This window comes from Myxocyprinus asiaticus, chromosome 24 (genome assembly GCF_019703515.2).
Source record: "Myxocyprinus asiaticus isolate MX2 ecotype Aquarium Trade chromosome 24, UBuf_Myxa_2, whole genome shotgun sequence".
NCBI classification, from domain to species: Eukaryota; Metazoa; Chordata; class Actinopteri; order Cypriniformes; family Catostomidae; genus Myxocyprinus; species Myxocyprinus asiaticus.
The window spans coordinates 14086097-14112532 of NC_059367.1; the positions used below are offsets into that span (position 1 = coordinate 14086097).

At 38.2% G+C, this 26436-nt stretch overlaps 4 protein-coding genes across 7 annotated transcripts in view; 1 reads left to right on the plus strand and 3 right to left on the minus strand.

Moving 5' to 3' along the window:
* Window positions 1-6739, minus strand: part of LOC127414530 (protein kinase C zeta type-like) — a 190045-nt gene extending 183306 nt beyond the window's left edge. Inside the window, exon 1 of one of the 2 annotated variants that reach the window (XM_051652617.1) lies at window positions 5863-6739. In XM_051652617.1, coding sequence (XP_051508577.1) covers window positions 5863-5933 — 71 coding nt within the window. In that variant the 5' untranslated portion in view covers window positions 5934-6739. The remainder of the gene's footprint in view (window positions 1-5862) is intronic. The other variant, XM_051652616.1, reaches the window with a different exon arrangement.
* Window positions 6740-9548: 2809 nt separating this feature from the next.
* Window positions 9549-18143, plus strand: LOC127414531 (uncharacterized). Its single transcript, XM_051652623.1, has 7 exons — window positions 9549-10167; window positions 10372-10407; window positions 13302-13619; window positions 14772-15083; window positions 16975-17289; window positions 17840-17989; window positions 18088-18143. The coding sequence occupies exons 1-7, from the start codon at window positions 10134-10136 to the stop codon at window positions 18123-18125; spliced, it is 1203 nt and encodes a 400-aa protein (XP_051508583.1). The 5' UTR covers window positions 9549-10133; the 3' UTR covers window positions 18126-18143.
* Window positions 18144-18832: 689 nt separating this feature from the next.
* LOC127414533 (emerin-like) lies at window positions 18833-22523 on the minus strand. 3 transcript variants are annotated; one of them, XM_051652625.1, is made up of 7 exons: window positions 21359-22484; window positions 21035-21161; window positions 20799-20900; window positions 20628-20659; window positions 20520-20545; window positions 20402-20440; window positions 18833-20317 (listed from the first exon to the last, which is right to left on the minus strand). In XM_051652625.1, exons 2-7 carry the CDS (start codon window positions 21114-21116, stop codon window positions 20101-20103), a joined length of 498 nt encoding a protein of 165 aa, XP_051508585.1. In that variant the 5' UTR covers window positions 21117-21161; window positions 21359-22484; the 3' UTR covers window positions 18833-20100. The 3 variants fall into 3 exon arrangements, with proteins under 3 accessions (XP_051508585.1, XP_051508586.1, XP_051508587.1); XM_051652626.1 differs by having other exon boundaries at window positions 21035-21158; window positions 21359-22483; XM_051652627.1 differs by having other exon boundaries at window positions 20628-20656; window positions 21035-22523.
* A 1162-nt stretch (window positions 22524-23685) lies between these two features.
* Window positions 23686-26436, minus strand: part of LOC127414532 (alpha-N-acetylgalactosaminide alpha-2,6-sialyltransferase 5-like) — a 21743-nt gene continuing 18992 nt past the window's right edge. Inside the window, exon 5 of the mRNA XM_051652624.1 lies at window positions 23686-25094. Within this exon, the coding sequence (XP_051508584.1) occupies window positions 24878-25094 (217 nt within the window). The 3' untranslated portion in view covers window positions 23686-24877. The remainder of the gene's footprint in view (window positions 25095-26436) is intronic.

Here is a 26436-nt window from a genome sequence, read left to right on the forward strand (position 1 = left end):
CGAAGACGTGCCAGTGTTACGAGCCGAAATACACAATCTCCTTGTGAAAAGTGCGATAGAGATTGTGCCAAATTGGCAAGCCCAAAAAGGGTTTTACAGCCATTATTTACTTGTCCCAAAGAAAAACGGTGGGCTTCGGCCGATCCTGAATCTGAGACATTTAAATCGCACACTCACAAAGCACCCGTTCAAAATTATTACTCAGAAACTGATCTTACTGCATGTATTCCCACACGACTGGTTTGCGTCAATAGATCTGAAGGATGCGTACTTTCATATCCAAATTGTATGACATCACAGGATGTTTTTGAGATTCAAGTTCGAGAAAACACCATATCAATTCAAAATCCTGCCCTTCGGACAGTCTCTGGCTCCTCGCATGCTCACAAAGTGCATCGATGTGGTTGTCGCCCTTCTGAAACTGAGCGGTGTGCGCATCTTGAACAACCTCGACGATTGGCTGTTACTGGCACAATCAGAGGCTCTGTTATGCAAGCACAGAGACTTACTGCTTCAACATCTAAACAGCTTGGGCCTCAATGTGAACTGGGTGAAGAGCACGCTCTTTTGGGAGTCCACTTCAACTCCACGAGCGGGCGCGCGTACCTCATGAGCGAGCGCGTTCAGGCCATTCTACAGTGTCTGTCTCAGTTTAAACTGAGAAGAACACTTCCACTGAAGCTGTTTCAGAAAGCATTGAGGTTTATGGTTGCCGTCATTCCATTAGGTCTCTTACACGAGACCTCTTCAGTGCTGGCTGAAGCGCCGTATGCCATGACATGCTTGGCACCAAGGGCGCATGCGCATCACTATATCCCGCCGCTGGATAGCTGCTTTAACACCCTGGACAGCTCCTGCATTTTACCAGCAAGGTGTCACACTGGGGCAGGTTATCAGGCGGAAAGTGGTGACTACGGATGCGTACAACGCAGGTTGGGGGGCGGTGTGCGATGGACACCCAACTTTCGGCACCTGGACAGGTCAACTGCCTAGAGCTATTGGCTGTATTCCTAGCCTTAAAGGTTTTTCAGTCAGAAATAGCGAACTGTCATGTCCTGATTCGCTCAGACAACATGACAGATGTGGCATATATAAACCGCCAAGGCAGAATTCATTCACCGCCACTGTTGAGACTGATGCGTCACCTCCTCCTAGGGAGTGAGCATCATCTCCTCTCCCAGAGAGCGACATATGTCCCAGGCCACCTGAATTTTGGCACGGACCTATTGTCATGCCAAGGGGTGATACCGGGTTAATGGAGTCTTCATCCTCAAACTGTATTGAGGATTTGGGAAATATTCGGCAATGCAGAAATCGATCTATTTGCCTAAGTGGGGAATACCCACTGTCCTCTCTGGTACTCGAAGTCCCAAGCCCTGCTGGGAGCAGACACAATGGCCCACAAATGGCCAGCAAAATGCGAATATGCGTGTCCCCCGGTGTGCCTGATACACTCTGTCACACAAGGAAATGATTCTATTAGTTGTGCCGAAATGATCCAACCACCCATGGTTTCTGGAAATAATAGAGGTGCTGTACAGCTCGCCAAGGGAAATACCGCTGAGGAGGGATCTCCTCTCTCAGGTGCAAGGCACAATCTGACATTCCCAGCCCAAGCTGTGGAACCTGCAAGTGTGGCCCCTGAACGGAATGCGCTAACCATGCCAGAACTGACATATTCAGTCATGAACACCATTTTACAGGCCAGAGCACCGTCCACAAGACGCCTCTACGTGCTAAAATGGAATGTGTTCACTGACTGGTGTCTCTCACATGGCAAAGACCCAGTAAACTGCCCCATACATAAAATTCTAATATTTCTTCAAGAACGATTAGACGCAGGACTCACTCCGTCAATGCTCAAAGTGTATGTGGCAACTATATCTGCATATCACGCACATGAAGCCGGCACCACTATAGGCAAGCATGATTTAATCATAAAGTTCCTTAAAGGAGCAAGACTATTAAACCCACCTCACCTGGATACAGTCCCGAATTGGGACTTAACATTAGTTCTAAATGCTCTTGCAGGGCCCCCCTTCGAGCCTTTGGACTTTGTCGATTTGCGCATGCTCTCCATTAAGACCACACTACTGTTGGCTCTGGCCTCAGTAAAGTGGGTCGGTGACCTGCATGCACTATCACTTGAAAATTCATGTCTTGAATTTGGCCCCGGTCTTTCAAAAGCCACTGTCAAACCCAGGAAAGGCTATGTGCCTAAGGTCCCAAACGCGCCCTTCAGAGCACAGGTGGTTCACCTTCAGGCATTCTTCCCTCCTCCATTTAATTCGGATGAGGAATCATCGCATTTGTTATGCCCTGTGCGGTCACTACACGCATACGTTGAGCAAACACGCCAGTTCAGACTGTCTGATCAGCTCTTTGTATGCTATGGAGGATACACGAAAGGAATGTCCGTCTCCAAGCAAAGACTTTTCACTGGATTGTTGATGCAATTGTCCTGGCTTATGAGTCGCAGGATAAGACTTGCCCAATTGGTATTAAAGAGCCCATATTATGCTAATTTACAGGTTCATCATTTTATTTTGGGGGTTTACAAGAATAGGTTTACATGCTTTAATGTTCAAAAAACACATTCTTTTTCTCATACTGTACATTTCTTTTCCCCTCTCTTTATTCTCTGGCCGAAATTCTCTGATTTACCTCCTGTTTCTTTAAAGCCCCCCTTTCCGAAAAAGCCCAGTCTGCTCTGATTGGTCAGCTGGCCTAGTCTGTTGTGATTGGTTAACTGCTTAAAGCGTGTGTCGTAATGTAACGCCTCTTACCATAACCGAGTTTCAGCTCCCGAGTCTTCCTGAGCAGCTGAAATCACTACTGTAACTATGGTAACAGTGGTGTCGGTTTTTGCCATACCAGTTCAAGCCAGAGTCCAATAATGAATGAAATAATTAAAGTTAATAAAAGGAAGAACAAGCTGATCGACCCGAACCACCTTCGCAAGCACGACTTGAGTAGGACGTTTCACAGTGGTAAGTTTTCATTTAGTAGCTTTCTCACAAGTACGCTGTTGCGGCCGTAATATTACAGCTTTTAATTATATAATAATACAAGACTCTTGAGATCTACCATTTTAGTACACAGTTTTAGGTAAAAGCCGGCCCACAGCTGAATAGTAAACCTTACCAAAACAACAACATTACATAGCAAGTCAGTCGAGCACTACCGTGGATTGCAGACGTAAAATGACCATTTGTAAAACTAAATCCATCTCCACACTTGATCACTATTCATGATAGTAAGAAAGACAAACAATCTGCATAATTCTACACAATTGTAGGTAAAAGTGGGCCTGCAGCTGATTAGCAAAACTATTTCAACACAATAACATTAGCTAGCAGGTTAGCAGCTGTGCACTGTGTGTACACCGTAGCTACAACACAAAACTCCGCTTTTGAACTCTTGGTAGCAGATAAATCCACAAATACTGAAGCACAAGATTGTCCCAACAAAGTGGGAACTGCACCATCTTTCAGGGGTAACCGACTTGAAAATCCAGCATTGGTTGTGGTTGTACTGCTGAGGAATAGTGGTAAAAATAAATTGTAACCACTGATACTTCAATTCGTCTGCCTTTGGAAGTCCAAACAAAAAGGTTTTGCTTTCGCAGTGAATAAAACAGCATCTTCTCAACATGGCGACAACACTAACCCAACTCATCCTGGTCTCGGCTATAACTACGTTTGTTTGAGGACATGCCAAAATAGCCCTTAGACATTTACATTATGCAAATGTGTTACATAGTGACGTAGATACTTTACGGAAGAAATAGGCTGGACTACAATCAAGCTGTTTCTTGTAGTTCTTGAGCAGTGTTGTCTGTGGGAGAGAATAACCCTTTTGTGTGGACTTTGTGCTTTGTAACTTTGCAGACCTTTTACATGCACAAAGAGCTATGTTACACACTAAAGGAAAGGTAAAATCCCAAAAAGCATAATAAAGCCTTTTTAAAGCACACTCAACTAGAGGCATGGCCTCCTCATGGGCATGGACGAATGGTGTGTCCTTACAAGACATATGTTTTGCAGCAGGATGGTCTTCTCAAAACACATTTGCAATGTTTTACAATTTAGACATAACGTCTCTCTCTTCACAAGTCCTCTCTGTTTAGAGCGCTTGCTATTTCATTGGCCAAATATAGATACTTATGCTCCTCCCTTTAAGGATGAGCTCCCCATCTTTTTACACAACCACCTGCATTCAGGCCATTGTAATTTATCATAAGTAACAAGCCCTTACATTATAAATAAACTCCCTTCCCGACTGGGTTCGTGAAGGAGTTAATTCATACTATATGACTGTAGTTCATATATACATTCTGAGTGCTCCCTTCCTGGCCCAACACGAGGGTCACTCACTGCGGCATAGTCATGTCGGTCGCTGTCCCACGAGACTGCGGCGTCATGCTTCCTTTCTGGGAGGTTATGTCCTGTAGTGCGGCGTGATGGGATTCTGTTCCGCATATGCATTAATAAATGCAACGTCAAGTGTACTGAGTCGTAAGAGAACGTCTCGGTTACGTGCATAACCTCGGTTCCCTGAGACGAAGGAAACAAGACATTGCGAATGCTAGCCGCACAACAAGACTCAGAGTTCTTGAGGCACGAGCTATGCGCTCCTTGTTCTCAGTCAGAAATTTTGAAGAAATGGTGTTTGTGCACCTGTTTTTATAGCAGACAGCTTCGCGCCAAAACAGGCGTGCTTAAACACAATGGCTGTGTCTCGTTTGGAAGGCTGCATGCTAGGTAGGACATGTCCTTTGAAGGCTGCAGTATACCAAGTGTCCTCCTTTAAACAAGCCTCATTTAAACCAGATGGGCTTCGTAGGACAAAATGGAAATGGAAGGTAACATGGTTGCTATGACAGCACGCCACTCTTTAACAAGCGAGCACTTTGAGTGAGAAGTCCCTTTAGAAGGTAATGTATGAGGTACATTTTAGGAGTTATAATGATGTAAAGAGAAAATAAAATAGATTTTACAGATGTACTTTTAGTCTAATACTTTATTTTAATTATATATTAATATAATTATACATATTATATACTCTGCACCCATCTACCGAGGTACTTCAACTTGGGAATTAACATTCCTTTTGTTTGAACATCATATTTGCGGGCAAACTGGCCTCTTTTTTTTTTTAGACATTTCCGTTGAAGCAAAGAATTGTGGGTTATGAGTGCCCACGAAGGATACGCCTCATGCATCCTCCGAAATCCCGTGAAAGAAGGTCGCATTCGAAGTGTCCTACTTGCTTTTCTGAAACAAGACAGCCTCGATGACGTATGCGGCCGACAAATGCGACCTCCGGAGGACGCATCCTTCCAAATGAGACAGCCAATGTCTCGTAGGAAACCGTGGTTATGTACGTAACCGAGACGTTTTACATTGCCATATAACAGGAGTGGTGTGTTGAGCAACAAGTGGCAGCGAGATAAGAGCACAGCCTGTAACAGTTCATATTGAAAAATTACTTAAAGCAACTTTTAGCATTTGCTCATTTCTTATTATTTTCTTACTGATGGCTACTTAAGGCCAGGATGATTTATGAAATGTTAGATATTATGAACTGCATCATGTGATAGCTGACTTAAAAAAAACGCGGCTTTTAATATTAATAAAGGAGTTCTTACAATATAAAAAATAACACCACATTTTAGAGGTCAAAAAGGTTACCAGGTGTGGGAGTAAGGTGCGTTTGTAAACATGCTATGCTTTACACTAAGCTGGTAAAGTAGTTTAAGCGAGCCGGGCATATTATGACCTTTTCGTCGCCACAACAACACTGTAGGCCAACTTTAAAAAAAGAAACCCTCCTTTACCTGTGCAAGTTTACAACACTTACCCTCCGTAATGTGCCTTTATTTTCACATTCTCCGAGGGCAAATCCATCATCGAGCCGTTACTTACAGGCATTATAAAAAGTCAACAAACTATCTCTCGAGACAGAAAGACACAGACTCTGTTCATTAAAAGACGACCGTAAAATCAGATGCAAAGTGACATAATTCCGAATGAACTGTGTGATATTGTCCTTAATGTCCTGCCAAGTCACGTCACTGCCAAGGTTCGCCTTTTGCCCACTAAAATCTTCCAAATCCCGAGAGCGTTGTTCATTCAGTTTCTTTCCGGTACTGTGAATTTTACGGCGAGAGTGCCCTTGCTATGGTTACTCTTGGGGGCGGAGAGAGAGGGAGAAATCGTGAAGTACGGTTACTTCCAGGTCTTTATCGGCCTCGGAATCCACCTGTTGTTCACTTGCGCTTCCATGGGACAGCTTCTTTCTGTGAGACATTCCGCGCGTGACGCTTCGGCGTGGGTGTTGCGCTGTCGCGAGGAAATATTCCAAACTACAGTTGTATATCCTAACGGAATAGCAGTGTGTTAGTATGTCTCGCACGTAGATTGTTCTGCTCAATCCATTATGACGTCAACGAGGAATGTGCACATTCCATGAACACATTATTTGCAGGTGGATAACGGTTGCACAGTATATGGGTCCAGTCGGTCTCTCTCTCGTTAGTGGCGGAATTGTTTATCCAATTAAACAGACGTAAGCTGGTGAGATAGAATGGCTGTGCTCAGAAGGTGCTAAAAAGTAGCCTACTCCTGAACTCCTGTAGTTTTCAGTAAAGATCAGACTCAATAACCCGTTTGGCTATAAGTAGTTATTAACTAGTTTGAATTAACCTGTTTGGCCAAAGTGGAAATCAGAATTATGATTTAAATTATACATTTTCCATAATGAACACTGTGTTCTCTTTTTATGTCCCTAAATCTAATTATTATTAACTACTATCACGGTTTATTATTGTGATATTTAGATAGCGATTTCTTCATTAAAAATAAAGCAAGAAATTAAGCAAAAACAAACAAACAAACAAAGTTTGAGACTTTTCAAATCTGATTTGTTGTAGGCATATCATGTTATAGGATCAAATATAGGCCTATTCTCAAGAACTACACTTTAAAAGCAAGTTCTAGGGTTTAGTAGTTTATGAATCAAATAAATTACGTTCTCCAGTTAAGTAGTTATGAATCAAGTTTCTTGCAGTATTTTATTCTAAATTAGGGAAGAAGGTCATTCTCAAACACATTTACGCAAAACCACAAACTCTAGTTTGACTCCCACCTTGAGGTTGAAAAGTGTAACGACAACTTTAAGTACAAGAGTGGCTAAATAAATTAACTATTTGTGAATATTACTAATATATTTATTAATATGTATAAATAATATATTAATAGTATATTATTATAAATAATATATTATATTATAATATATACAGTATATAATATATATAAATCATATGTTTTAATATTATTTTTAATATTTTTTTAGTATTAAACTATTAAAAAATATATATATATTTTATTTTATTGCAATTTTTGGGGGTCACTGTGAAAGGACTACTGATCAAGGATCCGTTTTTGAGAGTGTGTGAGTGCAGGGACACACTTTAGGAATTCAGCCAGGTTTCTGCTGTCATCTCCCCTCAGTATTTGTGATTTGCTTTCCTTTAATGTTCTGCTTTAGATTTGTGTAACATTGTACCATCTTTCATAAACTGGAAGTGCAGGGAGTGCTCCGCTCTGATGTTCACTACACACAAACACCAACACCTCCTGGACCCCCCCCCTTTCAGAGACAAAAGACTATGAAATCTTCAGGCCCAGATGGTGTTTCACCTGCCTGTCTGAAAGTCTGCGATGATCAACTGGCCCCCATCTTCACACAGATCTTCAGTAGATCACTGGAGCAGTGCGACGTTCCCTGCTGCTTCAAACGCTCCACCATCATACCGGTCCCCAAAAAACCCCAAATCACAGGACTTAATTACTACAGACCTGTCGCTCTCACGTCTGTGGTCATGAAGTCGTTTGAGAGACTGGTTTTGGCCTACCTGAAGGACATTACTGGACCGTTGCTAGACCCCCTTCTGTTTGCTTACCGAGCAAACAGGTCTGTGGATGATGCTGTCAACATGGGACTGCATTATATCCTGCAACACCTCAACAGACCTGGGACTTATGCAAGGATCCTATTTTAGCCCTTTTCCACTGAAATTGCGATGGTTCTCGTGAAATATAATATCTTAATGAGATCAGCTGCAGAGAACACCGGCGATTCACTGTTTATCAAGAGCATTACTGGCTGAATTCAATGCCCTGGTTAGTTAGCAGGCTGGTCGGTGTCTGAGTCCAAAACATCGTTGCTCCGTCCACTGTCGCTTTTGCTTATGTCCTTCTCGTGGTCCCTGTACTCCCTTAAGTGTTTTTCAATTTGTTTATAATTTGGTCAGTTGTCTGACTGAAAACGGCGTGCATAATTTCATGCTGTATTTTCATTCTCGTAGAGTATTTTTTTCCTTTGCGATCTCTCTAGATTTCTTGGATCTTCATAAATACCATATCGCAAGAAGAGCACTCGTTTTGTCATGTTACCTGAATGCTTTGATGTCTGATAACTTTGTGAGTTTTTTATTGTTGTTATAGAACGAAGAAGCACTCCTTGCTGCAAATAGCTACTGTTGTTGTTTGGGAAAACTTTACCATGGTGATGAAACATTATCCTGCCCTCCGTCCCCTGACGTAATCGGTTCCTGTGTAGAGACCAGCAAGCTTTTGGGGCCAGTGTCGAACCAGGTTTTCGGCCCCGGAACTGCCTTTTCTGCAGTGGAAATGCACGGAACATTTTGAGAATTCGCACCGGGCCAGAAACCCGCACCCGAACCATGTCGGTGGAAAAGGGCTATTTGTGGACTTCAGTTCAGCCTTCAATACCATCATGCCTGATCTTCTCTCAACCAAACTGACCCAGCTCTCTGTGCCCACCCCAATATGTTGATGGATCACCAGCTTTCTGACAGATAGGCAGCAGCTAGTGAGACTGGGGAAACTCACATCCGGGACCCTCACTATTAGCACTGATGCTCATCAGGGATGCATTCTCTCTCCACTTCTCTTCTCCCTGTACACCAATGACTGCACTGCAAAGGACCCCACTGTTAAGCTCCTGAAGTTTGCAGATGACACCACGGTCATTTGCCTTATCCACGACGGTGACGAGTCTGCATACAGATGGGAGGTTGAAAAGCTGGCTGTCTGGTGCGGTCACAACAGTCTTGAGCTGAACACGCTCAAAACAGTGGAGATGATAGTGGACTTAAGGAGAAATCCCCCGCACTACTGTTAGGCTAACAGATGTTCCATGCGTTGCAGATTACATTATTTTATTATCAATAGAACGATGAAGATAAAAATAAATGTTATAACAGAGAAATATTAATAGAAAATAAAATGTAATAAAAATGTAAATGTGTATGGTTGTTTACAAAACAAATATTTTCCAATGATTACTGAAAAAATAAGAGTGAATACAAAAGTTGTATTACCACCACTAACACTTTTTGTCAGTGTATTTGTAATTATGCTCTCAATCTTTTATTATTTCTTTCTTTCTTTACGTTCGAAATCAAACGCAAATTCGCCTGAGGCAAATCAGCGTGTCGGAATGTTTTCGTGCGCAAGTTTTGCGCAACACTCTTCTGTGACGTAACAGAGCAACCAGTGAAGACAGGACATTTTCCACATTCACCTCGTCTGGAATATGACGTTGTTTGTGGAAATACCGCACGCCTGAGGGACACAAACTCACGACACGTTACCGAATACAGATTTACGTGATTGCGCCTTGTAAATGAATTAGTATTTATTTTATTTTCGCTCTATAAACAACTCTCTCCTCACTTAAGGGCAACGTTAGCATATTAGCCGTCCCGTCTTACAGGTCGATTCTGTATCTGAATTGTTGTATTATTCGTTATTATCGAATATTGTGTTTAGTAAACATGGGATATTATAGCGAATGTAATTTATCAATCATATATCTACGAAGAGGGGCAGTGTAGCTGTTTAGAAGTGCTAGTTAGCCTGCTAGCTGAGTCAACTGAAGTGCTATGCATCAACTTGCCTCTGGTCCTCGTACAGGCATCAGTTCAGACCGAGTCTTTACTGTTAAACTGAAGCTGTTGGGCCACTGACATTTATATTGAGTTCTTTAATTAGTTAATAAATGAGCTTAAAACTCTGGTACGTGCGTTACATGGAAAATATACAATGTCGAGGATTCTTCTGGTCCTGGTTATGCTTGGTTGGTAACCTTTTTTATTATTATTAATTAAATTTACTGAAACACCATGTCAGGCTATTATTATACATTTATTTGAAGAGATCATGACCTGAGCATTGTCAAAGTTTTAACTGCAGACTTTCTAAATATCATATTGTATATATAACATATTAATTCATATGTTAATTTTTTGAACCTACCCTTAACTCTTGTGTTCTTCACCAGGATGCAATGTTGCTGTTGAAGATGTTCATGCATTTGGTGAGTTATTGACATTGATTTTGACTTCTGACCCACTGATCAATAAGTTTCAAATATGAATAGATTAATTCACACTGACTGACACTTTGCTTTCACACTTGGTTGGATTGCTTGGACCGAACCCAAGTTCGTTTCCTCCACCTCTTGCTGCCTCTGCTGGTTTTTGTTCACATCATGTTCTTTGGGTCTGAACTGTATGGAGTTATGTATGAGCCACTTTTGCGTGCGCAAGGTTTTATTTTGAGCACGCAAAAATGTTCAGCACATGCAAGATGATATTTTGAGTGCATTAAAAGTTATTTTGTACATGCGTAAACTCAGTTTTGTAAAGCAATGTATCTTCTTGAAAGATTAAATAATGAAGATTAATTCATTTTGAGCAAACAAAAATAAATTTTGCTCTTGAATAAAGCTTATTTGAATGTGAATTTGCACAGAATTCTGAAATGTATGTAACTCCACTGTTTTTTGCGTGTGCAAGATCTCACTCGCTCACTCTGCATGCGCTCATAGCTTTGACTGCTTGCTTGCTCGCTCAACAAGTTTACAGCATTATAATGTGCCAGAATTCCAGCCAATCAGAGATGAGGTGGTACATTTTGATTGGTTGGCTAGATCACAGATCATACTGCTAATCAAAACAGGAGGATGAGGAGAAGGGGATAGTTTGTTTTCAAGAAAGGAAGTGTAACCCACTGTGACCACATGAAAGCAATTCTTTTGTTGACAACTGTTTTTACTTAACATTAATTAAATATAATTTTTAGTCTGCACACTGCCAATAAGCTTACGAGCTAGATAACTACCTGTCTAGCTCTCTTAGTATGGTCTATATTAGTGTTTGGTTCTCTTGGCTAGTATTTGGTTATCTAGGTTACCAAGTTACACTTATGTAGCTACTAGCTTGGCCATGTTAGCTACCACATTTATCTGAAATTATATTAATATCATCTCTCTCATGTGTAAAACTACACTGTAAAACGTAATAGTGTAGTTTTGGGGGAACTTAATTTGACTTATATTTATCCCAAAAGATATTCTGAGAGATCAGTTTATTAAAATAAATGTGACCAGATTACAGTCTACTATAACAACTGAACCTTCTTCTTTTTGTTATTATTACATTCAATATTATTTTCTTTAATAAACATGTTATTTTGTCCACATTCTTTAGTGTGTCCTCTCCCATTTTTCGACAGCCTTGTGTATTATAAATATTATAAATATTATGAATATTATAAATATTGTCTAAATTAACATATTCTGTTCTTGATAATAAATTAGAAAAGCTGTTTATGTTTGCATTTCAAAGATGTGGGGTATCTTGAAATGTTCAGTATGCTGTTTTTATTAAGTTTATGCATTCTCCCACAACCCTTAAGGCAAAATTTATTAATGAGAAGAAACGGAATAAAAGGAAAAGAGGCTAATTATGTCTCCTGTTTTAGTTTGGGGTAAAATAAATGTACAGTATATTGAACCTCAACTGTTTTGAGACTGCAAAAAGTAAAAAAAAAATAGAAAGGAATCCTTAGCATTGCATGATCCCAGGCTACTATATTTTGAAAAACTTGCATTACAGTAAGTTAAGCCTTACAGTATTCCTGGTGTGTCTATAATCCACAGGGTAAATATAATTTGTAATGATGACTGCATTCAGTATATAAAGTGTGTACTGAACTTGGAGCATTGTGCCTGTTGGCTCTTCTGCATTATTTACATGATGTTGATGGTTGCTGTAACTACCTCAACTGTCCAATCACAGAGTGCTTGTAAGCAGCTCCTAATAGCCAATCCTGACAAAGGAAGCGTGACTTGTCAGAATACGGATGTAAAAGCAAGCGAGCAGTCTGATGTTCCAAGCGAGTGAGATCTTGCACATGCAAAAAATTTATTCCTCTTTGCAAGAAGATACATTGCTTTACAAAACTGAGTTAAAGCACATGCAAAATAAATTTTTGTGCTCAAAATATCAACTTGTACGCTCAAAAATCATCTTGCACGAACAGAAAATTTTTGTGCACTCAAAATAACATTTTGCACGCACAAAATACAATTTTGCTCACAGAATTTTGGCACATGTATAATTCCATAGAACTGCGGTTTGATTACGTCATCAACGTGAGTACAAGCGGCAGCTGTTTACCACTGTAACTAGGTAACAACTCTAGAAGACGTCAGCTTCACTGTGTTAAGTGAAGTATTAAAGTTTGTCTCTTCAGAATTACCACGAAAACTTGACATGCACAGAACAACACTTTGATGTCTGTTGCGGATGCATTGAATGTGCAATGATGTGATGAATATTAGCATTTTTCTGCCGCGAGTCCATGGATGCGTTGCAAGAGACGTGAACATAGTGAGATGCTTTATGAAGGTGGTGTATTTGGACACAAGCAGGTATGAGAAATGCATTATACCATAACAGTTGCGATCGCGAGCCTGCAAAGACGCAATTATATGTTATCACAAGAAGGGGCGGAGCTAGGTTTCTGAGTGGGGAGCATTGCCTCCCTCCCCATCACAGACACACACACTCACCCACCCTCCGATGATACGAACCACCACCCCCACCCCAGACGATGTTGCCAGACTGATGGCTGGCCACTGCCCGGCCACCCCTCTGAAAAACTCCTGGCTCCGCCCCTGATCACAAGCTGTTAACTTCCACGATTTGGTACGATTGCATTCATATCAGCAGCGAACCGTACCAGAGTTCAAATGAACCATACCCCAGACCACCTTTTCAAGCGGACCCGGGTGTGGTTTGCAGGTGCACACCTGAGTTCGGAAAACAGCGTTCACATTATCCAAACGAACCGAACTTTGACATCATTCGACCCCGGGTGTGCACCAAAATTGTTAGTGTGAAAGCACCCTTAATGTTTCAACAGATGAACCGATCACCAGACTTGGGAATGACAGACCGGGGGAGCGTTGCTCAGGGAGAGTGGAGGTGCGTCACGGGCATCAGTGGGGCACTGTGTGCCAGCAGGGTTGGGATCTGGAGGATGCCGCTGTGGTTTGTAGAGAGCTCGACTGTGGGTTTGTTTTGGACATTCCAAATGGGGCTCGTTTCGGACGGGCCAGCGGAGAGGTGTTGTGGAGGAATGTAAAATGCTCGGGCGATGAGTTTGCCCTGGACCTGTGTGAACGCATCCTCAATGATGGGGTGTGTGCACACAATGAGAATGCTGCAGTGGAGTGCACAGGTAAGAGAATAAATCAAGTCTTTGAAAGGTTTGTTTTTGTCCTGGCCATAGTCCCATTTGGCTTGCCCTCTGGCGGAATTAAAGGGATAGTTCACCTAAAAAGCCTCAGTCACCATTTACTTACATGGTATCTTTTTTCCATACAATGAAAGTGAACGGCGTCTAGGGGTGTCACGATCCATCGATCAAATAACCTTTGCACATTTATTTTAACTTTATAAGCACTAAATATGCTTCTCATGTGGGACACAGATGTGTGCGGAGTGTGCCTGAAGTTGCGATCTGCTCTATCCGTGCGGGCTTGTCAACCGGGCTTCCCTCGAAATGCGAGCTCCCGTGACAGGATAGCGCAGAGAGCGGCTAACATTCGTAATTAAATCGGCTTCCCTCGATATCATGGCGCATGCAACCCATTTAAATATTACCCATATTTTAAAGCACTATGGAGCAATTTAACCATGTCAAACGGCTAGACAGCCCCGATATACCAACCAGCTCTGACGAGGGAAAGAGAAAACACATGCCCTGCACCAACATCAATTACAATACTTTTCACATCTAAACATAACACCGTTACTAACATTTATCACATTAAACTGTAACAGAATTTTTTTATACGACTGTGAAAGTTGTAGCCAAGAAAAAAACATGGATGGCACATACTCTCCTGTCGGAAACAGGAGATGGGTATGTAAGTATTTTAGGTTGAAAGACTTGCTTGACTGTTGTAGAGATGACAAATTGTCACTATAGTGTTTACCTCATTCCACAAGGCATTGAGCAGTCATCAAACAATTGATGATTCAATTGATGAATTGAGGTATCGGCAAAAATTGGTACACTGGCTAAGAGAATCGATATAAGATCGTATTGTATATGATGACAGAATTTTAATTTTTGCGTGAACTATCCCGAAAAGCACTATTTTTATAAAACTGCTTAAAAACAACATGTATTGTGAAAAGTGCTATATGGATAAAACTGTTGGAAGCTTTTTAAAAAAAAAAACAATGATTTAAAAAAAAAAAATATATATATATATATATATATATATATATATATATATATATATATTTTATTTAGGAGATGGGTATGTCCTATATGTTAATATTTACAATTTATAGTGTTAATTCATTTTTCTTTTTTATCTAGGTAAACTCCCAGCACCCACCTTGTCTATTCAGTCGCGCTTCTATGCCTATTCAGCCGGCGAGACTGTTCACTTTAAATGTACAGCCCCGTACTTGCAGTCTGTCATTGACTTCCATCTGTACAAAAGAGGTGTTGACACTCCACTGGTGACCCAGCGAGCCGATCCCAGGCAGATGACGGGGGATCTGAAACTGTCAGACTTGGAAATCTCTCACCAGGGTAGCTACAGCTGTCTGTACAGAATTTACAACAAACTGGGAAACTCTCCCTCAGGAAATTCTCCACACAGCAACTTCATCAACATCACAGTCTGTAAGTTATCTGTAACTTAGGCAGTGGTGTTTTGAGAGAAATTGATTGTTTGTAAAAGGAATAGTTCACACAAAAATGAAAATTCTGTCATTGTTTATTCACCCTCATGTTGTTCCAAACTGTTATTATTTTCCGTAGAACCAAGGCCGTAACCATGTCTTGAATACTGGGGGGGGACCAAACCATTTTGGGGGTGGGGGGTCACGGGAGTTGAGGTCACAAATATAATGGTCCACTTTGGTACTTTAGTAAAGGTGCTGAATGCAGTAATTTTCTGAATAAAGGCTTGAAATGTGATAAAGGCCCAACATTTTATAATTTTTGGTTTTAAAAGATACATGTATTTTTAAAGTTCACACATTACAAGACAGCAATTTGCCTTTTTCAGTCAAATTTTCTTTCTTTTTTTGTGCTGTCTCAAAGAAAAGATGAATATAATTTGAATTTCTTTTCATCATTGATGTATATGTAAAATGACATGACTGTGTCAGCTGGCTAGCAAAAAGAAAATACAATTATGGAATATAGTGCACTTGTCATATGGACTACTGTTATGATGTTTTTATACTGAACCTTTAATAGTGTTTTATTTGTCTTTTTTGAAGCTTGACAGCTCGTGCTCACTATAAGCTGTTATTCTATGGAATAGAGCTGCTTAAAATATCTATTTTTATGTTCCAAGAAAAAAACAAAAAAAACAGCATATGGGTTTTGAAAAACTTAAGGGTGAGTAAATGAGTGGTTTTTAGGTGAACTACTTTAACTGGTGGCTCATTTTTTGAGCAAAACCTGACATACTCAAAATAAAATGGTCTCTTTTAAAATTAGACTCTTTGGAGATGCTGTACAAAATTCAGAACTAATTAAAGACAAATTATTTCAAACCTTAAATTGATTTTAAATTATTACCTAATAATATTTGCATTAAGAATATATGACAATGTCCTTGCCAAAACCTAAAAGCACAATAGAAGTCAAGTCACAGGTTTTCCCATGTTCTAGTTTTAATCTGAGGGTGATAACACTCTACTTTGTGTTTTTATATATATATAGAGAGAGAGAGAGAGAGAGAGAGAGAGAGAGAGATCATTTTCTTAGACAATGTCAAGATAATTTTCTAAAAAGCTACTTCAAAATCCTGCCAGATTACCACATTCATTCAGTTCCTTTACAATATACACACATTCACTCTTTGTCTTAAGCCTGATTCGCTGAAAACGAATCCGTTAATGTTTTCACAGTTATGAATGACATACAAATCACGTACTGTAAATTATATATTTTAAATTCAAAACAGCGGATTTCACCAAATGGTGAATAGTTTGCACCCTTGGAAATTACTGTTGGTCTGTACAAAATTTCAATCATAAAACAGTGGTCAAATATTGCATGTATAGTTAGATACTTACATTGTACATGACACAAACACTCTTAACCTGAACTGCTTGCTGATGCACAGTGCTGGAATAATCCACAAGGTTCCCGCTTAGCATCTTAAACTTGAGTCCCGCCTTCATCGATTTGATTGGCTATCTCATATGACATTGATGAGCGGCGTTAGACTACTGAGTGCTGTAAAAATTATACTTTTTTAAACCATTATGTTATGCCTGCAGCAAGTTAATGACAGTTAGACAGCGGTGCATAATGGACTACAGCAGAACAGCAACAAGGATATCAATTATTGGAGGGGAGAATCTAGCCATATCTGATTATTGGAGGGGACTTTCCCCCTCAAAGTATATTGTGGTTACGTCCTGTATAGATCACAAAATGAGGGGGAGGAGTTGGAATGACATGAGCATATAATTACCAAACGTTCTTGGGTGAACTATTCCTTTAAAGCTCTTGATTTCTTGTGGTCTCAAGACTAATTATTTCCTATCCTCAGTGGAGATTCACACTCCTCAAATCTGGTACAACTCGTCTCCTGAAGCCCGGCCAGGTTGGGTCATCCGTGGCTACAGTTTCAACGTCACTTGCTCCACTCAGCATTTGTATCCTGGAGGCTCCTTCCAGCTGCGGCTTATCAGACCCAATGGTACCGTCCGGCATTCTCTGCCAGCCCTTGCTCCCTTCGTCACCTTCACCTTCTCCAGTGCCCAGTTCAATAATGAGGGCTACTACTGCTGTCTGTACAAGGTCCAGACTGGAGACCGGACGTTTATCTCGAGAGAGAGTCAGCCTTTACCCATCTCCATTCGAGGTGAATTGTATTGGACAGGGATGGTTTGTGTATCTTGTTTCCACAGTATAGCTTCTTTGTCATGGTTCCAGCTCTGGTGGATAATAGTTTAAGCTCTGTTTTGAATCCAAAAAGTAAAGTGAGCTTAAAGGGATTGTTTATGCCAAAAAAAAAAAAATACATTTAATCTCCCTGATGTTATTTCAAACCCACATGACTTTCTTACTTCCTTGGAGCACAAATGGAGATGTTAGGCAGAATATTAGACTCGGTCTCCATTCACTTTCATTGCATTTTTTTTTTCTTCCATACAATGAAAGTGAATGGTGACTCAAGCTGTCAATCCCTAACATTCTGCATAAAATCTTTTTGTGTTCCACTAAAAAATGAGTCATATGGGTTTGGAACAACGTTCAAGAGATTAAATAGTGACAGAATTTGCATTTTTGGGTGAACTATACCTTTATCAAAGCAGACTTGCAGATTTGGCTTAAACATCTAGTAGCTTTTATTCATTGCACGTCTCAAATCATTGTATGCTTAATGTTTTGCTATTCTATTTAAATCACAGAAGTGGATCCGGTAATGAGTCCAGTGGTAATCAGTTTGCTGGTGTCCGGTCTGACGTTTGTGGTGGCAACATGTGCCATTCTGATTGTTGCCAAAGTGTTCTGCAAAAGAGTGAGGAAACCCACTGAACTGGAACGAGAGAGCAGGACCTGTGAGTAATGACATGATTTTGTAATGTATTCAAACATTTGTGTTTTATCTTAAAAAGTTCTTAATTCTAAGTTTTAGAAATAATGTTTGTCATTACAGGTGTTGACAACACTTACATTGCCTTGACAATCAAGTAATGGGAGTTTAAAATTAAGGTAATGTGAGTTTGAATGAAAAAGTCTGCTCCTCTAGTTATGAAATGCATGCACCTTGTCCTAGCCAGGTGCATGACAAATCCTCTCTTCCATGTGAATCTAAGTCCTTGAAAAGTGACGCACAGCAAGACATTTTGTCACTGGGTAAAGGGTGTAAACAGTTAGACCCAGCACAACGAATAGAACGCAGATGTCTCAAAATGTGGTTTTAAAAGTTGAAGTTCTTTTTTTACTTGACACTGAGTCTATAAAAACGCATCACTCCGGCACAAGATGCTAAAAAAAATCGAGATGTGGCGAAATAGTCTGAGACGTTCGTTTAGTGCATGTTAACATAGAAAAACAAAAGAAAAATAATCGACTTTTTCAGTATTTGACTAACAATACAGCATGTAGTTTTAAGGACTGGTCTAAATTTAATTTGCGTAATTTCATATTTTACAGAGAGGGAGGTCTTTACAGGAAGTGAAAATATTATCTGTACGAGTTAGTTTTATTTTATTTTTTTACAGGAAAAAAAGCCTACTTTAGACTGGTCACTCTGTCCATCCAATGTTGGAGTTTCAGTGACCTGTGCAAACCGAAGGGAAGATGGGATTAAGTTTCAAGAACAACAGAAACCACATTTCTTATTATGTGTCATTCTGTGTCAGTTACAGAGAAATGTATTTCAATTATCATTGGTTAGATTTTTTTTTTTTTTTTCCAAATGTTTTTACTGGAGATGGGAGAGTTGTAACATTTGCCATAAGTAAATGCTGACATCACTGAAGTTGAAAATGAGGTGACACTGTAACACTAGCTGTTGCACTACCAAGGTTAAAAAGGGCTTTTGGTTTTTAGAGGAACCATGTTTGACCTGTCCTGAGGTCTTCCCACATTGTTGCACGTAAAGACAAAAACTGTGAAATGTTTTTGTTTTTTTTGTCTTTGTAATCTGAGAGGCTTTATAATTTAAAATGATATATTTATTTTTTTCTACTACAGTTGTTTTTAAAGATCTTGTGTGAACAATGTTTGGTTAATCACAGCTGGGAACAACCACCCTAATATAGGTCACTTAACAACTGTGATAGCATTATTACATTGTGTATTTTTGTCTGGTTTGTTCATGTTTTTGTATTAGACACAAAAATGGGCTCTCTCAATCACCAGATTTGCTGAAGCAGACAAAAGTAATCATTTACATGCATACCTTTGTAATGCAGCAGAGTTTTTTCATGTTTAGAAATACAACAGAACTACAAGTATTTATACCACAAAAGTTTTAGTGAATATTAGGCATATCCGTAACATTCTAAGCAGCACTGCAATGCCTAGAGAAGACAAACAGTTGGGAACACTATATACACTCTATTTGTAAGAAAGAAAAGATAAATATAATTAATCCACAGGTAGAGACTAGTAGGTTTGAAATTACCAACCCAGATAAGCTTGTATAATACATTTACAAAAACACGCTGTATCCACAAAAGCAAAAATGGCATATGATTGTACGAGAATGAACACTAAATCCAGTAATTGTGTCTTTAATTTGTAAAAATGGCCAAGAATTTGTGCTAATTTAATGCCTTTTCTGTGTACATTTAATAAAAAGTTAAGTAGGAGTCAAATTACACACTAATCTTTAATGAGCCCAAGAAAAAACTAAAAACACAAGTTTTATCAAATGTCTTGAGATATCTAAATAACCCTCTAACAGGTGCATCCTGTAACACACACTTCCCTGAAATTGACAAGAGAATTACAGTCAGCTTACTATTCTTTGATAAAAAAAAAAAATTACACACAAAAGGGTTTTTCAACAAACAGTATGCTACCAGCTGCCAACAACTAAAGGGAAGTTTAAATATACCTTAAATACCATACAAATACAAATCTCCAGGATGTTAAAAAGCACCAGTCAAACTGAACATGTTCTTACTTCAAAGTGTAACAGTTGATTATATAACAGCACCTATGTCAGTCTTTTAACAGGCTCAGCTGGTTCCATATTTATGAAAATCAGGTACAGAAGTCCAGACACAATCAGAAACACTAATATTTGTAACCAGACTGGAACCCAGCGTGTTGAACTGCTCTCTAATATGTTTGGTTTCTCAGGCTCAAATGGCATGTTCCTTGCCTGTGACACATTGAGGAATGGTGAAGCCTGTGTCCTATATATGGCAGGCCTTAAAAAAAAAAAAAAAAAAAAAAATTAAATACAAAAGTGACACAATCAGTCTGATTCTTTGCCATAAAATTAGACAACTTACTCATCTGTGTAGTCCATCCCTCTATAATTAGACCTCGCTCTAATGAACGAAAACATGCACTTGTGTTAGTTTCACAATTTCACATAACTTAGGTAAGTGTAATTTCAGAATTACTTACCTATGGCTCACAGCATCATATCGTTGCTAAACAACAACATAACACATTAGTCAACTAGACAGAAACCCTCAGAACAAATAGTACAGTTAAGTGTTGTTTAGTACTCACTGGTCTATGATGATGAACATAGGTAAGCTCTTCTGTAAAGCAAGGGTGCAACAAGTTTAAATGTAACAAAAACAGCACATAAGACAAGCATCACTGGTGTGATGTACCACTACAACCCTAGTGCAGACTACTCATGTTTTTATTAGATCTTTATATGTTACTATGACTTACCTGCCTCCTCTCTGTAATATGTCCTGTCTGATTGAGGTTTGGTTTTTCTCTGTTTAGCCATGGCTTCTCTCAACTTCTTCTCATAAAGAGCTCTGGTGGAGTCTGTTGAATTTAATATTCACAGATCACTTGCAAAACATAAAAGAAATCATCATATTCCTCAGGAAATCAAAGAAGAAGAAAAATAACGATCCCATTTTACATTATATTGTAGGGTATTTCACATCTCATCTTACCGACCACAGGGCCATGTTTAATTCCATAATCATCCAGCATCCATCTGATCTCCTCCGCAGATTTACTGCTCAACGTTGTCATGACTCACACTGAATGACAGTGGCTGGATTTCAATATGAGACACTTCTCGTTTTTGGTAAAACCGAAAATGAAATTAATTTATGAACCGAAAACAGGGTTATTTCATAAATCATGGCAACTATTAGCTGCACTGAAACAGTGTTGCATTGCCTTGGCTGTTGTTTTATTAATAATATGTAATGACACCATATTCAAAATAGTCCTTTTATGCAGTTTGGCAGTTGAACGACATTAACACTTACTGTAATACTAGATGGTTGGTAGTACACTAATATCATGTATAAGCTGCAAATAAACAAGAAGAAAGCGGTTGTTATTTAGTCACACTGAGGAATTCATTACGTTTCCCCTTACATAAAACCCATATCCGGTTGAGTTGTAAACAATGTGACAAACTTCCGCAGCGTAACCAATCGGTGAGCTCGCGCATTTGTATGTCATTATCCATCAACTAAAAACCCTATGATTTATATTTGTATAATATTGTAATAATATATTAAATATATATTTATTTTGTTATTATTTGTATTTATTTTTTTATTCATAATTTATTTATATAATGATAATTTATTATAAGAATAATAATGTATTATTATCATTAGCCTATTATTATGTTTAATATTAACACCCAGGCCTTTAGATTTCCGTATACTGTTGATTGTGTGGTATGGAGGGACAAATTACTCAAAATTAAATCATGAAATAAATATTTAGATAAATCTTCAAATACATATTGAAACTGTTAAAAAATAAATAATAATTAAATTAATCATTAAATGACTAGTCCTAAATAAATAAATAAAATCTCCTTGTATTTCATTTTAGCACCAGTTTAAGTCCATCTTTATCTTAGCATTATCTTTGGGTTGATTTTTCATTTAAACTCGAGCTTCGTCTTGTTATTTTTACAGGGTTATGGTTATTGGCACGTCACTCCACGACAGGTAGGACATCATCTTCCATAATTAACTCCTCTCAACATATGTGATGCATTTCCAGTAACGATAACCATAACCTTGAAAATGAAAAGAGACGAAGCTTACTGATAGGACACAAAATAATGATTCAATTTATGAAGTAGTTTAGTGATTAATTTAATGATTACATGTTCAATCAACTATTCCATTATGTTTTTAATGATCTATTCACATATTTCTTGATTTGATTTTGAGTAATTTGGCTGTCCATAGTATGTTATGTTGTTCTACCATATTGTAATTTTAATGCGAAATAAAGAATAAACACAAACCCGTATGATATTGATCTCCTGAAAGAGTCTTTAAAATTGATTGTCAATAAAAAATCACTATTTACTAAATTGTATTGATAACTTTTTCTTTTAAAGCTAATTTAAAGACTTGTTTCAACCTTTACAATAAATAATTGTATTCATTTTTTGATTGTTTTGTATCTCAATTCAGATCTAAACCCTGTAATTTTCTTTCATTTGGTACCATGTGCATGTGTATATGGTTAATTATATTTTTTTGTATTGTTCCTTGTCCTTGATCAATACTGTTATAAACATAAAAAAAGAAAAGAAACCCCTATGATAGTTTTATTTTTTATACATTATAAGAAAGAATAGTCGGATGGTTTTGGCTAAATATTTTGTAAGTGTAAATTTAATAAGAGTAAGCATTGTTTAGACCTTTTTGTTATGGATACTATAATTTTTTTAATTTTTTTATTGTCACTATTTTTCTAGTGTGTTCTTTAAAAAATTCAAAACCTATTAGCCTAATATTTAATATATTAAAATTAGAATGATTTATTTATTAAACAATGGTACAAATAACTGTCACATTATTGCTATATATTGCATTGTGTTGGCAATGCAATTGCTGATGTTGCACAAAATAATAAAAAAAATACAAATAAAATAAAAAAATAGGTGTTAGTAAAAAATGAACTACTACGTTATTAATTAAGATTTTAAAGTGTAAAAATCAATATAAGTTGTAATATGCACCCCTGAATAGACGAGAACTGCGGTTTAGTTGTTGTTCATTAAAACTGTGTAATGTGTGCTAAGAGAAATAACCACTAGGTGGCAGAACTGACTTTTAGTCAATTAAATGGCAGTATTTTGTTAAGGCATTCGACTACATTAACTGACTTCAGATATGTGTGTATTGTGTGAAACTGTACATTTTCCACAGAATCACGGTCATCTAGTTCATCTACCATGACAGGAACATAGCTTAAACACTTATCTCCTGGCAGGTAAATTTGTAAATTCAAAAGGTTTAAAAAAAAAATTTAAGAATGTAAGACATTTGGGTCTGACCTGGGCAACCTGGAACATCACTCACAAGTTTATTTCATTCCGGCCTCCTCCCTGATGCAGCAAGGTCATCCATAATCACCATGTTGCCTTGGCTGGCTGATTACAGGAGCAGCCAGCAGAGCTGAATCAAAGGCCAGCCTCATTTGCGGACTCCTGTGTCCTTTAAAGCCCTCCAATTTCCCTAGACTACCTAAGGGACAGTTGTTGTTGTGCCAGGCACATTCGCCGGCCACTCCGAATAAGCAGAACTCATGGAATGATATCCCATTAGACCAGAGCGGCTTCCATAAGCCTGAGCAAGCCTGAGAATGTCAAACTATTAGCATTCCACATTGGCCCCAGTCTCCAGCTGCAAAGGTAACATGAACACCAATGTAGGCAGCAAGTCAATATGCTCTCACGTAACCTTTATATTGGGAATCGAAGGAAGAGCCTAGCAGCTCTCACTCTGTCTAAAGGTCATGTGTCATGGTCAGAGTTGGCCTGTTTTGGTCAAATGTTGTGAGGAGAACAGGAAAAACCACTGAGATTAATGTGAGGGTATGATTGGATATTTGTGCTTCATGCCAGAATGCAATGATAATATGGAATATGTTTCTTTGTAAATTAAAAATGTCTCTGGGAACCTTCAATATAAATGTTTTATGCAACAATATTCACTTTGCACACAATCGCTCATAAAGTTCAGCAAAGAACCCTCTTCTTAACAAGAAATAGTTTTGTGGCCGTTCTTGAGTTGGCTATATGGTTATTGGGAAATTACAAGAAATTCTTAATGTTAAATTGTCCGTGTTGGCTCATTATAGTGTATTGGTTTTAGGTATCATCCGTTAACAAAAGAAAAATAGAGGCTTTCTGGGATCTTTTAAACTACTACATAGATGGTTTCTTAAGAACCACAGAACTTGACACCACAGGAACTCAAAGTGCACTTATGGCATCAGTAGGAACTTAAAAAGGTTATTTTATGGAATTATAGGAACCTTAAAATGTTCTTTTATAACAATACTGTAGGATTTAGAATTGAAATCATGATAATTTTACAAAGGTTCTCTTATGGCATCATAGGAATCATAAAAGGTTATTTTACGGCATGATAGGAACTTTAAAATGCTGTCCTATTGAATCATAGGAACTTTAAAATGTTCTCATATTGCATCAAGCTGTAATACCCTTTTGGGACCCTTTAGTTTTAACAGTGAAAGAGGCCTCTTAGAGTAGAAATGCTTTATCTGGCAAAGTTACACAAATTTGACATTGTTGAAGAGTTTAATTTTAGAACAGCAGGGAACCACAGTGTCTAACCACTTACTATTACAAAGCTACAATGATTTCTGGCTTTAGCAATACTTCACTCAATTTCAGTCTAAGGGACACAAAGTGATCGATAGGTTCTGTGCTCAAAACAGACATACAGAACACATCCTTCTTTCTAGATGTTTTTTGTCACAGAGTTTGCAGTGGATGAACCTCAGGAGACTGTGTTGTTCTGTGCGAGAGGCGCTGGTCTCCAGTCTGGTTGATAGAACTGAATGTTGAACACACGTGCCCAGTTCGCAAAGACAAGTTTTTCTGTGATGAAGCGATGGTGGCTGCCTTGGCGGCCCTGCTCATGGGAGAGATACATGGTGCATTCATCCGGCCCTGCTGGCTCATAGTAATGATATGGCATTGAGGGCTTGGGGGACCTGTAAAGAACAGTCACATGTGAAAAAAGACAAAAAAGAAAAAAAAAAGAAAAAAGAAAGTAGATACAATTGAATGGTTCATTTAAATGAATCCCAAAACATCATCATTTCTCCTCCAGTGCTGACATTCCCTAAAATGGAAATGGAGATGTGCTGCTGTCATGGTCTATTACAAGAAATACTTCACCCAAAAATAAAAAATCTGTATTATTTTCTGTCTTCCATGAAACACTAAAGGCAGAATGTCTGAGCAGTTCTTTTGCATTCAAGGAAAACGATTGGTGATTTATACTGGCAAGCTCCAAAAATGAGCTCACAATCTCATTTATGGTTGCGTCTATTTAAATTTGCCGCTTTGTGACCGGTCATGTGACTTGCAAGAATGGTGTATGGCATCTCAGGGGGCAAGATTTTCAGTGAATAATTACTTTTCAATCTGTTGCTCACACAGAGCTACCATATGGCTTTAGAAGACTCGGAATATAGCACACAAGTTGTACAGCACTTTACTGGTGCTTTACTGTCCTTTTTGGGTGGACTATTCCTTAAGGAACATGAGGTAGTACAGATCTGCTACTTTGTACAGTATAAAAAGGTTTTTCTGTCAGATAAACAGTACATAACTAGTGTGAAGAGATAAACCAGATTTGCAGTAAAGGCATGCCGCTTAGGGTTGCCACCTTGGCCCTGTAAAAATCTTGGACACCTGATCAATGACAAAAAAACATATTGCTGGCCATCATACAAGAAATAAAACATTTTATTTTAAAAAATATTTTTTATGATTATTTAGGCTACTCTTTGTTTGATATGGAAATTACTGCATATATAGCATATTATTCAATCAAACAATAACATCAATACCCTTAAAAAAATATTTTAGCCTATTTTTAAGATACACGTTTCAATTTTATAGCAACATTCCATTAAAATTGTGAAATTTGTAACAAAATTAAATTTAAAAAATGTAGTGGAATTTTTATTTTATTTTTTTGTACAGGTTTAACATATTTACTTATTCTGGCCCCAAGCAGTTTTCTTGAATTTATGGTTCCACTGAACATTTAAATGTTTTAAAATGTAACTATGTATGTATGAAGTATTAAGTTATATATAAAGTAAATAAAAACACATTTGAACATTTAAACCAAAGAAAATCAAATAAATGTACATAAACATTTACTCAAAAGAATATTTTCAAGATTTACAGTATGCATTTAAAGATTTATGTTTCAATTTCATAACAAATTTCCATCAAATTTAACTGAGTAATCTTTAGCTGAATTAAATAAAAAAATCTTTGATATTTTAAGTTTTACAAATTTAATTTTGTTAAAGATCA

Bases quoted from the DNA above. Each gene is read 5' to 3' on its own strand.
- LOC127414531 (XM_051652623.1), top strand. From the start codon at position 10,134: ATGTCGAGGATTCTTCTGGTCCTGGTTATGCTTG. The intron at 17,290-17,839 runs GTGAATTGTATT...TTTAAATCACAG, and splicing joins TTTACCCATCTCCATTCGAG to AAGTGGATCCGGTAATGAGT. The intron at 17,990-18,087 runs GTGAGTAATGAC...TTGTCATTACAG, and splicing joins GGAACGAGAGAGCAGGACCT to GTGTTGACAACACTTACATT.
- LOC127414533 (XM_051652625.1), bottom strand. From the start codon at position 21,116: ATGACAACGTTGAGCAGTAAATCTGCGGAGGAGATCAGATGGATGCTG. The intron at 20,441-20,519 runs GTAAGTAATTCT...TTCGTTCATTAG, and splicing joins TATGATGCTGTGAGCCATAG to AGCGAGGTCTAATTATAGAG. The intron at 20,318-20,401 runs GTAAGTTGTCTA...TTTTTTTTTAAG, and splicing joins GGGATGGACTACACAGATGA to GCCTGCCATATATAGGACAC.